Raw genomic sequence first — 17,365 nt, forward strand, 5'->3', positions numbered from 1 at the left:
AATGTGTGAGAGGAAAGAATGAAAAGGGATAAGAATAGGAAATGAGAAAATCTTACTCCTGCATTTACATCCCCTACTGTCGACTAGTCATTTAATTGTGTTGTTCTTACCCTCTTGGACACAGCCATCAATAATTCATACGAGCGATATATCAATTGTTGTACATATTAGCAGGTTACTCTGGCAAAGGCACCTGTGTAAATGCACAGTGACACATTTAATTGGAACGTGCTGTATGAAGTATGCTATTATGAATATTAATATTACGGCCAGTCGTGTGTTCATGGGCTAACTAAGAATTTTTTTCATTGAAATGGGGTGCAAATACTTATATATTTTTTCATTTATTATGTGTGAATTAGAGCAATTCCACGCCATCAGGGTAGGTCGGCTCAAAGCACACAAAATTGGCCAGTCTTCCCTTTTTTTGCTCCAACCCAACCTAATAAGCTGACACCCAACCCAAGCCAGTCTCCAGGCTGGCCTAGAATGTGTTGAGCCAAGGGACGAGCTATGTGACATCAAGCTTGCGTTAGCCTAATGTCACAGGCCACTGGCGTCAGGCGCGTGGGAAACACTCGCGAGTGGGTGCACGTCCCGTCCCCAACAAAAAAAGGTGATGGGGCCCGCCATTGCAACGCACAAATTTCTACTAGTGAGTGGCCATGTGGCTCGTTATGGGCTGTTGGATTTCCAACGGTAAAAAACATTTGAAATTCAAACCCAACAGCTAGTTGACGTGCCGCGTTCTGGGCCATCCGATCCAATATCAACGGTCCATGATTTTCGTCCCAAAAAAAAAACCAAAAGGTCAGAATTATGACCGTTGGCCACATGTCCACATCTGAGCTGTTGGATTTGAATCTTTTTCAAATCCAAAGGTCCAGATTAATTAAATTAATAAAAATTATTAAAAGTTGTTTAAAAATACAAAAAAATATTAAAATTTTTTTTTTTCTATAAATACCTAACCATCATCTTCCACCTTACACCACTTACAAGGTTTAAAAACAATGAAGAATGATTCTAAGCTAAAAAAGAAGGATTCAGTTTGGTGTATGAATGATGATGGATGTAGGGTTTATATGGACAAAAACAGAAAGGATGAGGTTCTGGACAATGCCACGTCACACTACGTGATTGGTTGAAAATCCGATCGAAATCTTGGCTAAATTATTATAAACAAATAGTGACACATGGCGCGTCGGGATTAGTTAAAAATCTTATCGGAAATCTATCCACAAAATAGTACATTCGAATAATGACTCGTAGCGTGACAACATTAGCTGAAAATTTGATCGAAATCTTAGCTAAATTATTGTAAATAGATAGTGACACGTGGCGTGTCACGCGTCGGGATTGATTGAAAATCTTATCGGACATCTATCCACAAAATAGTACTTTCGGATAATGACACGTAACATGACAAGATTGGTTAAAAATCCTATCCAAAATTAAAACTAATTTTTCTTTATTATTTTATGAAAAATTAATAATATTTTAAATGGGCTGGATGCCAGCGCATTTTGTATGGGTGAAGATCGTGTGTGCCAACACATTTTTTAGGGTGGAGATGCATTTGATTAATTAATATTCATTGGGTCTATCACTGTTCACTGAGTGGATTAAATAGGTTGAATAATGACGTATTTTTTCTGGAGTTGCTGTTACTACATGACTTTGTTATGTGGTCTTCTTCCTAAAAATTTAGCACCGAGTGTTTGTTATTAAAAATATGCACTAGATTCTAGAGTCACTCTAGTCTAAGGATTATTTCGACCTTGGATCCACTCGTGTGAGATATTTCTGACCGTTACTACATCGCCAGTGACATTGTATTAATAATCATCTATTACTCCATTTCTGACTGTTACTATGATTAATAATCATCATTAATCATAGTAAGCACAGCTTGTGCTTCATATACAATTAATCCTCTTCCTCTCAACCCAATATCCGGCATCAAATTGTCGCGTGAGGCTTAACTCATAGGGGAAAATCATTTCAATTACAAAACACAAAATGGAGGCTACTTCCCAAGTAAAATTGATTGACATACAATTAGTGTTGACCTATGTATGTATAATTGCATTACAATCCTAAACCACCCACATATTAGAAAAGCTAAGAAAATTCCTTCAAAGTGAAATTTTTCATGGATTTTATGTCATCCTACAGTTTAATATTAATTTTCATGCCAACATTATAAAATGTTGTGCTAAAAGCATGAGGTGGTAGAAAGTCTCACTTTTGAGAGAGTATCTTTAGCATTTTTCCCCAAATATTATGTGTATGAGTAATTCTAGAGAGCATTTCTTAAGGGAATATTTTTGCTTACCACACTCAAGGGATGACGATGCTCACCATCATATTTACAGCCATTATATGAATTTAAATTTGAAGATTTGTATAGTGGATAAACACAAATTTCAAATTTAAACTCATCAAACGGTGATAAATATGATGATAAGCATTATCACCACTTAAGGGTAGTGAGCAAAAATGAACCTTTTTAAAACCACATCATGACTAGCCACTTTCTTAATGATTTAAAAAAAGAATTCAACCATCAACGCAACATCACGTGTCCACAAAATATAATTCAAGTAGATGACCTCTCAAGCATTACCCTTCTTTAAGGGTGGTGATATTCAAACACTTTTTTTACTTTCCACATACTCTTTCGATTTTCGATCATCAGATCAAATGAATTGAATAATATCAAATAAAAAAATTAACAAGGGATGTGTGAAATGTAAAAATAGATGTATGAATAGCATCATCTCTTCTTTAAATTATGAAATCTTATTTTATTGCTACAGTATATAGTGTAAAAATATAATCGTTCTAGCATTTCCCTATGTGTATATGCAACTTATTAATAACGGACTTTGAATCTAATATTGTAAGTGGAAAATGATGTGATAAAATGTGAACTCAATGCGTGCACTTCTTTTTTTAGGCGGCTTACCATTTGAACTTCTTCAAATCATGCAGTAGCTTGCTTTTTAACCTCATATGGAATTGGTGTTTTGGTTTCAATCACAGCTGGTGAAAAAGGTAGGCTGCTTTACTGTATGGGTCTTTTCATTTATTACGGTAGTGAACGTGGTTATTTAACTACAACTTTGTCAATTGACAATGCCACATCAATACAATATTAAGGTGGCTGGAGCCGGGAGACATTGAATTGTAAGTTTGTCAAAAGAGGAACAAGGATCTGAGAGCTCAGGGACACATATCTCCCAACTGCATGTAGTGAGAGATATAAGCACATATTTTTATAGGAGAAACATTCATGCGGTTGAGAACGCGTATCACGTGGTGTACTATGAGTTAATATACGTGGATGAAAAAATTAATGTCTTAATTGCTTTTAGGGAAGAATAACACCATATAGAGGTGTTTTGGACAATCTAAAATATCTCACCCTTTATAGCACTCATATAATCCGTGTATATCTCTATGTTCGGATAGTGTACGCATCACATAATCTATTCACCAAAGTGCTAATGACGACCAAAGACAATTATTAAGGCTTGAAGACAATAAACTCAACCACATTTGAAAACACTAACGACAACTGCAACAATCCCGTAACAAAGAATGGACTGGAAAGAAACTTTGAAGGAAACTTTAATTATAGGAGGAAAGTCGAAAGTCAAGACAATTGATAGTCCAATTGATTTTGTAGATAGGTAAAAGAACCAAATAATAACTCTGTACAAGGATTAAAACAGACAATAAATCATTGATGGAAATAAAGTGGCAAAAAATTATAAAATCTCTACTTTTTCTTGCTAATTAGGCCATCTTCAACCGATGGTTGGCCAGATAGCTCGTTTTAACCCTATTCCCTCCAAGATCCTCCAATATATTAATATTTTAATGAATAGTACATGCCATATTTGCTTCTGTCTCCAACCGAAGGCCAAAGGGCCAAACATAATTTATTATTTAAAAACTACAACTTAAATGTTGTTTAAGTTTCATGTTGTTAAATGTTTTTTTTATATTGTATAATTTTTATGTTGGTTAATGTTATTTAATGTTGTTTCATATTGTTTAATGTTGTTTCATGTTACTCAATTTAATTTAATGTTGTATAATGGTTTAGGAAGTTATAGGAAAAAAATAGAATTAAAAAAAATACGAAACAAATTTTGTGAAATAGAAGGTATAGGAAAAAAATAGAATTTAAAATAAAATGAAACAAATTTTGTGAAATAGAAGTTATAGGAAAAAATGGAATTTAAAAAAAATATGAAACAAATTTTGTAAAATAAAAGTTATAGGAAAAAAAACCGACAGTAATACATTTATACTAAATAATATAAATTTATTCCTGTCGGTTTATAACCGACAGGAAATCCGACACATTTAAAAAAAATATGGCCAGCCCGGGGCTGGCTGGCTAGCTGGAAGTGGCCAGCCCTCTCTGATTCCGTGGAGTCCTCTCAGATTCCAAAGCCCTCTAGCCTAACCCTCGGTTAGAGATGGTTTTCGGGCTATTTTCAGCCCTCTGGCCCTCTAGACCCTTCGGTTGGAGATGGCCTTATTGTTAGATCTCACAAAATGGCCCTAGGCATTAGGGGTGGGTTCAAAAAATCGAAAAAAAAAAACCGAAAACCGAACCGGACCGAGGCCGAAAAAACCGAACCGAAACGAATCTAGCCAGTTCGGTTTAGATTTTTTAGGTTCAGAAAATGAACCAAACCGATATATATTTAATTACTTTTTTCAATATTATAAATAGATTAGTCATACAATCATAACAAAACATGACATGTTGCCAAGTTGGTTTCAATGAAGCTTCTCAAGTTGCAGCGCATGGGTTCGAACCTTTATGCCTCCAAGATTTTGGAGAATTATTTTAATTTTTTTGAGAAATCAACAAAACCCTTTAACCCTAGCCACTAGTAGTAGCAGCCACACCTTTTATTTTTTTCATTCCCCTCTTCTCTCTCTCGTTCCCTGCCTCCATTGTAACCCTAACCTAGTAACCCTCTCGCGCAGCTTGAGCCTCCTCTCTCTCTCTCTCGCTCGGTCTTCAACTTCAATCGCTCTGTCTCTCTCAATCTCTTAGGCAACCCACGACGGTGTGACCCTTCTCACTCTCAATCTCTCACATCTCTCAATCTCTTAGGCGACCCACGACGATGTGACCCTTCTCACTCTCAATCTCTCACACCTCGCCCTCGCCGTCAGTTTCTCATCTCGCCGTTAACCTCTCACCTTGCCGTCAGTTTTTTCTTGCAGTTTCAAGTCTTGACAACAAAAGGTTAGCCTCCTTCTCCTCTCTTTCTCTCTCTCGGTCTTCAACTTATCATTCTTTGTCTCTTTTAAACTCTCTGTCTCTCTCGGTCTTGAATCCCAGGTGACCCGCAACAGCACGACAGTCTCTCACACCTCGCAATCAGCTTCCTCTTGCCGTTTCGAGGAATTTGGCTTCTCTTTTTGGTACACGACAAGGACGTTAGCTTTTAATATCACCTTAGCTCACTTAGATAAGATTTTTGGACTCTTATATGTTTGCCTTTTTCTGTGATTTATAGCGTATAACTATAGTTTTTTTTTCTAAACCCCATTAGATTTCCAAGTATCTGCTAATAACTTGTTAAAGTTTGGGACTTGATGTGTGCTTTCATAGAACTAGTTCTCATAACCTGTTAAAGTTTGAGACTTGATGTTTGCTGCATTTTGAGCTTATTTTTCTGCTCTGGTGATGAAATTTTGTGTTGAGATCAGCTTGCTTCCCAGTTTGCCAATTTCTTATTCATTGGTTCTTTAGATTTTGATGCATATATTTTGCTTACGTAATTGTAGGCCTTGTGATTTTGTGATGAACGTTGATTGTAGGCCTTCTGATTTTGTTTATCAATATGGAATTAGGGAGTTCTGGAGCATTACACTCTGTATGGCTGATAGTAATTGAAAAATATTTTTATATGAATCTGGAAAGCATGGACATGGAATTTGGAAGACTTGATTGCAATTGAACTTTGAATGTTTATAGCTTCTGTTGATGCACAAAACCGGAGGTCTTGGAACAACATAAATCCGACCGTGAATCTGCAAGAAAGTAAATAACACAAGATGTATCATGGTTCACCCTAATGTTTGTGATATGTCCACATTGATATTGTATTTCTCTATTGTGAGAGGATGAGAGAGTGAGAGCCTCTGAGGGTGAGAGTGAGGCTTCTCATGGCCTAGGAATTGGTCTCCCTTAATGAGGAGAGTGATGTGTCCTTTTATAGAATAATGGCTCCTCACTTATTACATATTTGCCCTTTCATTTATTACATAATTACATGTGAGTCCCCCGAGTATTTATACGAGATCTAAATACGGAAGCCCTAAGTATGGTACAAACAGTTTCCATTCTTATGCTTGAGGAGGGACACTCATATCTGATTTTTCTATATATTTCTATCTTGTTTTTGCAATACTTGACCCCTACTCCATTGCCATTATGTAAAATTTTGACAGGACTGATGTTTCTTGGAGCTCTTGTGAATTTATTTCTTACCTCTTGCCATGACTTTGTTGAAGTTTGGGACTCACATCTTTAACCTTGCTGTAATGTTATGACCTTTGCAGAGACGTGGGCTGAAATTTTGATGGTCGTTTCATGTTGGAGAAGTAGTCTTCAACATTATTATTCATATTATTTTGGGTGCTTATGTTTCTTAGGACTTTTTTTGCTATTGGAAAAAATAAAAATAAAAAGAAAAACCGAACCGGGACGAAACCGAACCGAACACAAACCGATTGAAAACCGAACCAAACCGACCTCAACAGTAATTTTAGTTCGGTTTTTTATTTTGGCAAAAAACTGAACTGAACGGAACTGAACCCACCCCTACTAGGCATTCATTCTTTTTCTTTTTACTTTTTTTATAGGGAAAGAAAACAAGAAGAAGACCAATGGCAGAACTAGGGAAGATAAGAAGAGAAATTGATAAGAAAAAACAAATTGATACATATAATAGCAACAATTCAAAGGACTAAATTAAAGCAAACAAGATCCGATCAAACAAAAAAACACATAACATCAAAATCTAGTGGAATTCACATCCGAACCCACATAGCCCAAAAACAATCGAAACTTAAATAAATTCATAACCCTAAATCATAACTATAACCACGAATTGAAGCCCCGCCGCAATTGAGTCCACTGCAATAGCCATGCAGAATTTGTAAAAGATAATGAGGGTCTGGGGAAAACTGGAAAAGTCAATATCCAATTATCCAATTGCGCATAACAACGAAAAAAATTCTCATAATAGTAACTAAGAATCGTCATCAGACAAAGTAGACAAAAAAATAAAAGCGCAAATTAAAAAAAAAATCCATCAAATCAAGGATGCAAGTAAAGTAAGAGAAAAATGAAACAAATTAGGGAAAACGTTTTTTAGGGAAGGATTGGACTGAGAGATGAGCAAAATAGAGGTGTTTGGATAATGAAAAGTGAAAACTAAGCATAGCATAAACTACATCATCACAAAAATATTTGCTACTACGAAAGTCCTGTTTATGACTTTTTCTCTAGTGATACTTTTCTTCTAAATTTTTAGTTCCCTTCGTGATTTGAATGAAATAAGGGACGAGTCCATAGAAGTGCTCATAACAATTCCCTTTCTTTTTTGGGTATTTGATTTTAAGTTTAATCTTTTAGATTTGGTGTATTAAGAGTGATCTTAGGAAAAGTATATAAATGTTGCAGTTCTAATTAGGTTAGGATGTGATTGTGTAAATCCTATTAAAATTTATTAGGTTCTACCATATCTCTTAGATAGTTGCTTGATTGTATTGTAATACCCAAAGGGTAAGGAATTTACCTTCCATACTATAAATAAAGGCACAATGGGGTGAGAAAACACACACAGAATTCACCCAATGAGGTGAGAAAACATACCTCAGATCCATCCAATTTTCTCTACGCTTTGGCACGACTGTTTGGGACACATAGGTCACACAATGATGCCATGAAGCATCTCCTTCCCCAAAGTAAGAATCTGTGCCTATCAGCACACTATGTCAAGCATGCTTGTTAGGGAAATTGGATTTCTACATCATCCCTGGCAAAGAGACATGACCGTCTTTTCATAGTGAATTCAAGGGAATAAATATAGGTTGATCCAACCAAAATGTGGATAATGTAAATACTTATGATTTTGTTGATGAATGGACAAATTGATCACATAATTGTCCAACACATTGTTGCCAACCTCCTGACCAATTTTAAGGGCTCACTACCCTAATTATCTAATAAAGTCTGGAAAACTGGATAATGCTGAAGAGTTTAAATCGAAAGTTTTTCGATAAGTATTCCATGTCTTTTGGGTTGTAATTGAACATCATATTCACCATGTTCACCTTAAAACAACTTTGCAGTGATCATAAAGCACAATTAAATTGTCACCCAGACCTTGGTGAATGCACCAAGCTTTCAATTTCTGCCTAAGGCTATGCAATCCTATATGCAGCTATGTTAGTCTGTTCTGAGGCCCATTGCCACCCAACATATTCTGGCGTTACAGTTGGTCACTGAGTGCGAACCTGAAGCTTTGTACTTACGTGTTTTAGGTATGCATTTTTGTGCCAAGTTGCGCAACCGGAACATACTAATATGGGTTCTCCAAGAAGGATACGAATCTTTGGCAATTATGATTCTCCTTTGCAATAGCTCTTTAGAGCCTTTGCAAAAAGTCTCTTTACCCCTCATTTGTGGATTGTCACTTCAATGAGACGATCTTTTCCGCAATAGTGAAAGATAAGAACGTTAACATTTTTGAAATCAACGCAAATTTTCGTGGATGTTGCCTACTATGTCTCGTCTCGATCCCCATACCTCTCAAGCTTGATAAGCAAGTGCGATGTATTCTAACTTTCAAAATGTTGCTCCAGACGTATTCCTCTCATTTAGCTAAAGTCATGAGATCAAATACCAGCTGCAAACATGCCTGTAATGATAGACATACATATAGGCGTCGAGCTAACATTTTTGAAGGGTGTGCCACCCATGAAAGAAGGTTTTGTCGCTCCAGTTGGACGACCTAGTACACCAGTGGATAACCAATCAATATGTCTTTGACCTGAAATGCGACAGATCACTCGGTTCCTAAGATTCACTTCCCCTAGAAGAGGAAGAACACGACACACAACGAATCTTTACTCGATCGTTGTCTCAATCATTTTCATCTTACGAGATTAATCTGGATCACTCCCGAGACATGAAGTTCTTGGTTCAGTATAAGATATTGAATTGACATAAGGTTATCGTCGATGATGTTCCAATTATATGGTAGCTACCATCATAAATGAAAAACGATGATATTGAATCGTGTTCCATTAATTAGTGACAACGTAGAATTGATTCGACAACTAAAACCATAATCCAGGTTTTATTCCTTATCAAAGTGCATTTGAACCTGTCGTTCCTACACCACTAAAGGTAGCCCTGAAATGTTACTAGTGGGAAAAGAAGCATAATGAGATGAATAAAATAGTGCAATATAATGCATGCTCTGTGGTGCAACATTTTTCTCAAACGCCTTGTGATTAGCCACAACAATTTGAATATGTTTAGTGTTTCTCCATAAAGATACTGACACGGAGAATTACATGTAAACTCTCGAAGAATTACATAGACTAGTTCAAATAGTTCTAGACCACAAAACATTCTCTCAATTCAAATGAGACGTTCACTTTACAGATTAAAGCAATTCAGGTAGATATGGTACACTAGCCTAAGCCATTATTGATCAGTCAGAGATATCAATAAATGTTGTTGCGTATTAAATTAAAAAGTTATATTCCAAATTTCTAGAGTTGCAGTTTATGTTAATGATATGAATCTCACTAAAATAGCTTAAGAAAACTGCTTCGCACCTAAAGATGGAATTTGAGATGAAGGATCTTAGGAAAACTCGTTTATGCCTTGACCTGAAGTTCAAGCATTGTTCTGACAATATTTTGGTTTACTAGTCGAACTATACCCCATAAGTGTTTTCTTTTGAGTATATACGTGGTCATCCATATATTATATGCAAATGAGACCCTGAAGAGGTTATGGAACCCAAAGTTTCATATATGAGATCAATTTTGTGCTTTGTTGTACTTAGCTCAATGCATTAGACAAGACATCTCCTTCATTGTTGATCTATTGGTAAAGATGTAGCACTGTGCCTAAACGTAGCCACTGAATTAGCATTAAAGATGTTCTCCCATTACCCTAAAGGTACTACGGATTTGAGCTTATCCCTACGCATCCCGAGTGGATCCACCCCCTAACCTTCGGAAGGATGCTTGCCGTATTTGTTATGCTGATGTAACTTACTTGCCAGACCTGTGGAAGGCATGTTCCCAAATGGGTATGTCTTTACTATTGAGGATATTGCGATATCTTAGAGGTCCACGATATAAACCTTAATTACGAAATCTTCGAATCGTTCTAAGACTCACCGCACGTGAGACATGGTTGAGAGCTCTTGTTGAGCATATTTGAAGTACTTGTCGTTGTTTCATCCATCGTTGAGTCTAACGACGATCCATGAAGACTATGTCGCATGTATCGACCAGGCTAAGACATGACACATCAACGAAGTCAACTCTAATCATATTATGTTTACATCATATTAGCAAAGCATCAGAAGATTGAAGTTCAACATTCCGATCTCAGACAACCTTGTTGACCTTTTTACGATGTTACTACCGAAGTATACCTTCCAGAAACTTGTCCGAGGAATTTGTATGCGTAACTGCTTATAGTTCTCAATTAGAAGTTTTGTCAAACTCAGGGAGAGTATCCAAAAATATACTCACTTGATCTTAATGTACTATTTTTTCCTACAATCAGGAGCATCTTTCCCACTGGTTTTTTGCTACCTAACTAGGTTTTAACAAGACACCCATTATAGGTTGATCATACCTTTGTGAGTTTTCCTACTTTCGTCCAGAAGGTGTAAAGTTTTGATTTAATGCAGAATTCTCACATTTCTCCTTAGACAATGAGTTTTCTCCCATATTGGGTCTTACCATGGCGAAGTTTCGTTATTTTTACCTTTTTTTGCTTTCTTCCATTGATTTGAGACTTACATTCACTCATTGTACTGACAACACCATCAGCTAAACTTACTTCATCGTTGAAGACATGTCCATTTGCTTGAGTATTTGCACACTCAAGGGGAGTGTTGGAGTCCTAATTAGGTTAGCAATAGCAAAATGAAATTCATAGGATATTTATACAAGTAATTCAAAGGAAAATTAGAAATCTTTGATAGAATCTGTTTCGGAAACATATAATGTAAGGAAAAAAAATATGATTATGTAAATCTTAGTATATTATATTGGGATTCTACCATATATCTTGGATAGTTTTCTGATTGTTTTGTAATATATAAAGGGTAAGGAATTTACCTTCCTTACTACTATAAATAAAGACACAATAGGGTGACAAAACACATCTTAGAATTCAACCAATTCTCTCTACAGTTCGCCACACCCCTATCTATAACTCTCTAGTTAAATAGGCCTACAATAATAAATACTATTTTCAAGTGTTAGAAACGCCTCCCTTTTTTTTATATTAATTTGAGTATTTTTTTAACAAATATTAATTTGAGTATTTAGTTTGTTGTTTTAAAATTCAATCACAACCATTTTTCCTTTGTTATGGCAAGAAAAGGAAGTTCAATGATGTCTTGGTGAATTTTTTTTTTAAGGCAAATATATTTTTGTACTATTTTATCGTATTATATAATGTGATAAATAATTAAATAGCTATTATTTAATAAGATAAACTTGTTTATTAATATGACATAGTGCCTTGTCATATTAAATAATACATTAGTATATGACCCAAAAAAATAAAAAACATTAGTATAGTATATTTACCTAATAAAAATATCTTGTTTTGGATATCCAACTATTTCTTTTGGTCAATGAGCATCCAACTATAGATTTCACTTGTTCTTAAAAATCAGATTATTAAAACCAATTCTATCAGTGTATACATGTCCAATTTTTGTTAATTAGACACCCATGCTTTTATTATTGGGAACTTTAACGAAAAGTTTCCAGTACTGTTTACTTTAACGAAAAATTACATTTTTACACTAAAAAGTCAGTTATGATATTATTCATTTTACCCTTTATTTTGTCCTTATCGTTAAAATTCAAAGTTTCAAACCATTTTCATTAGTTTTCTCTTTATTTAATTCATTGGCCTACCCCCCACGGCGGCGGAAGCGATAACTTAAGCTGAATCTTGCCAAGAAGCCAAGATAATATTTTAGACGACCTATTAATCTTGATTTGATGCATGTAAATACGCACCAACTTATGATTGCGTGCACTAAGAACAATTCAGACAGAATAGAGAGAATAGGAGGGGACTAAATCTACACCGCTAAGGATTTTTGTGATGAGTATGCAAACATAAGTCAGGTAATGCAATATTCAGCATTATAATAATTATGAATATTTTAGATAAATTAATAAAAATAAAATTTACGTGTTATAGTTTAGATAATGCTATGTACATTGGCGGATCCAGGAAATAATGTTTGGGGGGTCAATAAGGATAGTGCGCGTAGCGCGAAATTTTTTTTAGCCTCGTTTGGTACTTCGGACTGTACTGACTATTTCAGTCGGATATGATAAATAGTCGTCGGATAGTACTGACTAAATTAGTCGGGCGTTTGATGCAGTGTCAGATTAATCTGTGCATGGAACAATAATAAATTTTTTTAATAATTTTTAACAAAATAATTGGTGTTAAAATGAAAAAAAAAAGGAGAATACTAAAAAAGAATTTAAAAAAAAGAATAATGTGTGCACCAACAAAAAAAAAAATTATTTAGGGTGCATGAATTCACAATTTCACAATTCCCTGGGCCAAAACGATGTCGTTTTGCCCAGGTTCGTTTTAAAAAAAAAAAGGCCCGCGCGGGCTCCTTCTTCTTCAACCTGCAGTAAGACTGCCTTCTTTCTTCTTTCAAACATTCCGTCGAACAAGTGGTATGCAGCTCCAAGCTCCTTCTTCTTCAACCAGCAGCAAGGCTGCCTTCTTTCTTCTTTCAAACATTCCGTCGAACAAGTGGTGTGTAGCTCCAAGAGGTCGCACCAGCAGCTCCAAGGGGTCGAACCAGCAGCTCCAAGGGACCTCTAAGGTTATTTCCATGGCTTCCAAGGGGTCGTGCGACCCCATTGACCCCACTGTGGCTCCGCCTCTGGCTATGTACATATCTATTTATGTGTTAAAAAAAATGCTATTTACAAATCTATTTTTACTTTGAATATATACCTTTCAATCTTCAACCATCAAATTTAATAAAATTGAATAGAATAAAAAAATATAAACTAATAAAAGGTGTGTGGAAGATAACAAAATGTGTTTAAATAACACCATTCATAATTTAAATGAAATAAATCTATGTGTTATAGTTTAAATAGAAGAATATTTTTTTTTTTCTGAGAAATAGAAGAATAATTGAACGTGCTACAGATACATATAAGGGTGCGAATTACCCGCCGAGACACGAAACCACCAAGCCTCAACCATGAATTAAGCCACGTGTCTTCGTGGATTAGGGTACGGTCTGAACTGTACAGACTTCCCTCCCTGTCTTTTTTGCCTTGCCACTTGTCTTACTTCGTCTCTATCCATTTGACACAACAGAGCCACAGTATTCCCTTTTCCTTCCTTTCTGTCTAACAGTTTTTTCAATGTTAATTTTTTTTTAAATATTCAATTCAATTTCTTTTGGGGGTCATTCAATCTTAGTCCTGTAGTGTAGTCATATATATTTGTGTGGAGTCTAACAGTTTTTTCAATGTTAATATATATATATTTTTAAAATATTCAATTCAATTTCTTTTGGGGACCCTTCAATCTTAGTCCTGTTGTATATAACAGAGATTTTTAGTGTGCTCGAAGTACAGAAAATATGATCTTTTCTAGATTTTCTTTGTGGAGATTCAAAGGATTAATTATTCGTGTTTGTTTATCGTAAATCGTGTAATCAATTTTCGTCAGATACTATTTATATTTAATTTAAACTTTAAAATTTAAAATGATTTCTAATCGTTTAATATACAATTAAGGGATACAATTAATTGATTTCTAGATCCCTAGATAGAAGATCCGGAAAGGATCCTTGTCCAAAATGTAGGCATATAAGTATGTATTATTGTATAATTGAAGAGATATATAAAATAAATAAATAAAACTTATTTTCACTTATATAATAATATATGACCTACCATTTTGGTGTAATGGTAAATCGAAAATCTCATCTATATATATTGGCTGTTTCCATCTTACTAGGTATTCTGCAATCCCTCCATATTTATTACTCACTTTTGGCAAACTATTAACCAAAGGCTAAAAACCAGTAAAATTTTGTGGAGTTTGGAGATGGAAGAGAAGGTTATGAGATCAAGATTCAAGAGGGTTTGTGTGTTCTGTGGCAGCAGTACTGGGAAGAGGAACTGCTACAAAGATGCTGCCATTGAACTAGCTGAAGAGATTGTACTTTTCTTCTTCATTTTCCCTCCAAACTCCAAAATTTTTAATTTTATCATTTGGATTGCTCTATTTTCCATTTTAATCACTTGTGTTTGGTTTGTTTTTCAATTTCATTAATTGGGTCGGCCTATTTTTTGGTTCTGAATTTTTTTTTTTTTTTGAAGGTTTCAAGGAAGCTTGACCTTGTATATGGAGGAGGGAGCATAGGGCTGATGGGTTTGGTTTCCCAGGCTGTTTATCATGGTGGAGGGAATGTTCTTGGGTACAATCACATTTCTAGATTTTCACTTTTTCTTGGGTTTCTCAAATGTTTTCTATTTCTTCGAAATTTAATCATTTTTCTTGTGCATTTGCCTAATTTATGATGTTTTTGGTTCACATTTGGACAGGATCATACCAAGAACTCTAATGTGTAAAGAGGTGCAAAATCTTATCTCTCTCATTCGGATTCTTTTCAATCTCCTTTTAGTTTGTGCCAAGTTTTTTCTTTTTTGCAGTAATGGTTCAAATTTTAATCTTTATATTTGGCTTCAAGTATGGCAAAAGCTCTCTAAATATGTATGCATGTTGGGTTTTTTGAGCCTCAGATTACAGGTGAAACAGTTGGAGAGGTAAGGCCAGTAGCCGACATGCACCAAAGGAAGGCAGAAATGGCCCGCCATTCTGATTGCTTCATTGCCCTACCAGGTCCCCCATCTCTCTTTCTCTTACTAAGTTTGCCCTTTTATTTAATTAAGCGAATTGATCAATGGATTTTATTTTGCATTACTTTTGGTTCTATCAGGTGGCTATGGAACCTTGGAGGAGTTGCTAGAAGTGATCACTTGGGCACAGCTTGGAATCCATGACAAACCAGTAAGAACACACACCAGAGAGCTTTGGCCTTGAAAGTTTGATACTTTATTATTATTGTTAAATGTTAATTATTTGGTTTTGCTGCAAACAATTTTTTGCAGGTTGGTTTGCTGAATGTTGATGGATACTACAACTACCTCCTCACTTTTATTGACAAAGCCGTGGATGATGGCTTTATCAAGCCTTCCCAGCGCCACATCATAGTCTCTGCCCCCAGTGCCAAAGAGCTTGTCCAAAAACTTGAGGTCTCATAATTATTTTTCCCATTTCATCAAACACTTTGCAGATTTTCAATCATTCTTTCCAAACCTCAAAAATGGGGGAAAAAATGAACTGGCCAGAAAGAATATTGATGATGAAATTACCCTTTTGGTGTCTGATTGTGTTTTGGGGTGTTTTGGTAGGAGTATGTGCCAGTGCATGATGGAGCCATAGCCCAAGCAAGGTGGGAGGTTGAGCAGCACCACCACCAGAAGGTGGTGGTGGGGTTCAATGCAGGTGCCGCAGCTGTTGCTTTGCAGGCAGAGATAGCTTTGTAAAGGAGTTTTTAGACAAATGGAAAGGAAAGGATGAATGTTAGGGAAAAAGATGTTGCTTTTGGGTCTCTGATTTTGGTCATAAAATTATTAATTTAAGACCAGGCATACCATAATGGTATGACAAGGTTTGATTGACAAGGAGATAAAAAGGAAAAACTACAACGCTGACTGGTGACTGGTGACTGCTCTCCAAATCTTTTTGTTGTTTTAATTTAGTTTTAATGTCTTATTAGTTATTGATTAAGCTTTATTAATTAAGTTTATGGAATATTAATCTCTGTTTGCATTTTGTGATCCTCCGGAATTTATGTACAAAAATTATTATATAGAAAGAATAACATGCAAGATCGAAAAAAAATTGCAGCAGCAGCTGCCACCTTTCTTCTCTCTATTTTTTCATTACTCCCTAGTAATTTCTCTCTCTAATTTTTTTTTTCTCTCTGCAAATTTTAAGGTACTGTGATGAGTGAGGCTGCGATGATTTATACGTTTTTGCATCATTTTGGGGACCTTAAGTTGGATGTGGCCCACTTGTGTTTGAGACGTGTGGGTCCCTTTATGCCAACCTAGTGTTTTGTTGCGTCGGGTTGGGGTTTCATTGACCAGACTCTGTAGTACTCTGCTTTATATTTTTTGTTTGTCGTTTTGTTCTACTCTTTTTGAATTGACAATTTTCTTGTAAGTAATGTTTCTTACTAAAAAATTTGTGTCAGATTCTTAAAATTTTGTAATTATAGTTTGAACCGTTAACATGGTCAACTATTTTGTAAGATTATCTAAAAAATGAATTAAAACTAAAGTTATTAAGTGAATTAACAGTAGAAAATAGATGGGCGGTTTGTAGTGCTTTTATCATTTTTGTTCATTTGTTCTATGTAATTCGATGATTAAATGACCTAAATTTTAATTGATTTTTTTACAAACATGATTTTTATAGAATGATTTATAATATAAATGGTTTCGATCACAAGCACAAAAGTCTATAAATCAAAAACAAAAAATTTTGAGTAGGAATTTTGCTCATCCTTTGAGTAGTCAAGTGTTATTCTTTTCTAGGCCACGGTCCAGGGTCCAAAAAAATGGGGACACCAAAATTATTAATGTGGTGTATTTATATATGTTTTTATAAGAGTATAAATTTATAAATTTTGGTTTATTGATAAGGAAATTTAACTAGAACTAGTGGTTTTGTTGTTTAAAATGAATGAGGAGGTCTTAGGTTCATAACACCATGTGTGCTTATTTACATTCCAATTTTTACAAATTTCTTTTCATAACAGTATAAATGTATAAATTTTGGCTACATGATCAAGAAGTTTAATTAGAAGTAATGGTTTTTGTTGTTTAAAATTAACTAGAGGTCTTAAGTTCGAAATGCTATGTGCATGTTTATTTTTTTCAATTTTTACAAATTTTTGTTTGGTTGTTAATTTAT

General features: G+C 35.0%; 1 protein-coding gene and 1 long non-coding RNA gene across 2 annotated transcripts; one reads left to right on the forward strand and one right to left on the reverse strand.

Moving 5' to 3' along the window:
* Positions 1 to 12,737: 12,737 nt before the first annotated feature.
* On the reverse strand, positions 12,738 to 13,251 carry LOC126624201 (uncharacterized). Its single transcript, XR_007624006.1, has 2 exons — positions 13,058 to 13,251; positions 12,738 to 12,975 (listed from the first exon to the last, which is right to left on the reverse strand). It is a non-coding gene; the product is annotated as an uncharacterized LOC126624201 (long non-coding RNA).
* Positions 13,252 to 14,275: 1,024 nt separating this feature from the next.
* LOC126621272 (cytokinin riboside 5'-monophosphate phosphoribohydrolase LOG5-like) lies at positions 14,276 to 16,321 on the forward strand. Its single transcript, XM_050289668.1, has 7 exons — positions 14,276 to 14,539; positions 14,701 to 14,798; positions 14,926 to 14,956; positions 15,124 to 15,223; positions 15,321 to 15,391; positions 15,493 to 15,636; positions 15,796 to 16,321. Exons 1-7 carry the CDS (start codon positions 14,426 to 14,428, stop codon positions 15,928 to 15,930), a joined length of 693 nt encoding a protein of 230 aa, XP_050145625.1. The 5' UTR covers positions 14,276 to 14,425; the 3' UTR covers positions 15,931 to 16,321.
* Positions 16,322 to 17,365: the final 1,044 nt, after the last annotated feature.

Source organism: Malus sylvestris, chromosome 5 (assembly GCF_916048215.2).
Source record: "Malus sylvestris chromosome 5, drMalSylv7.2, whole genome shotgun sequence".
NCBI classification, from domain to species: Eukaryota; Viridiplantae; Streptophyta; class Magnoliopsida; order Rosales; family Rosaceae; genus Malus; species Malus sylvestris.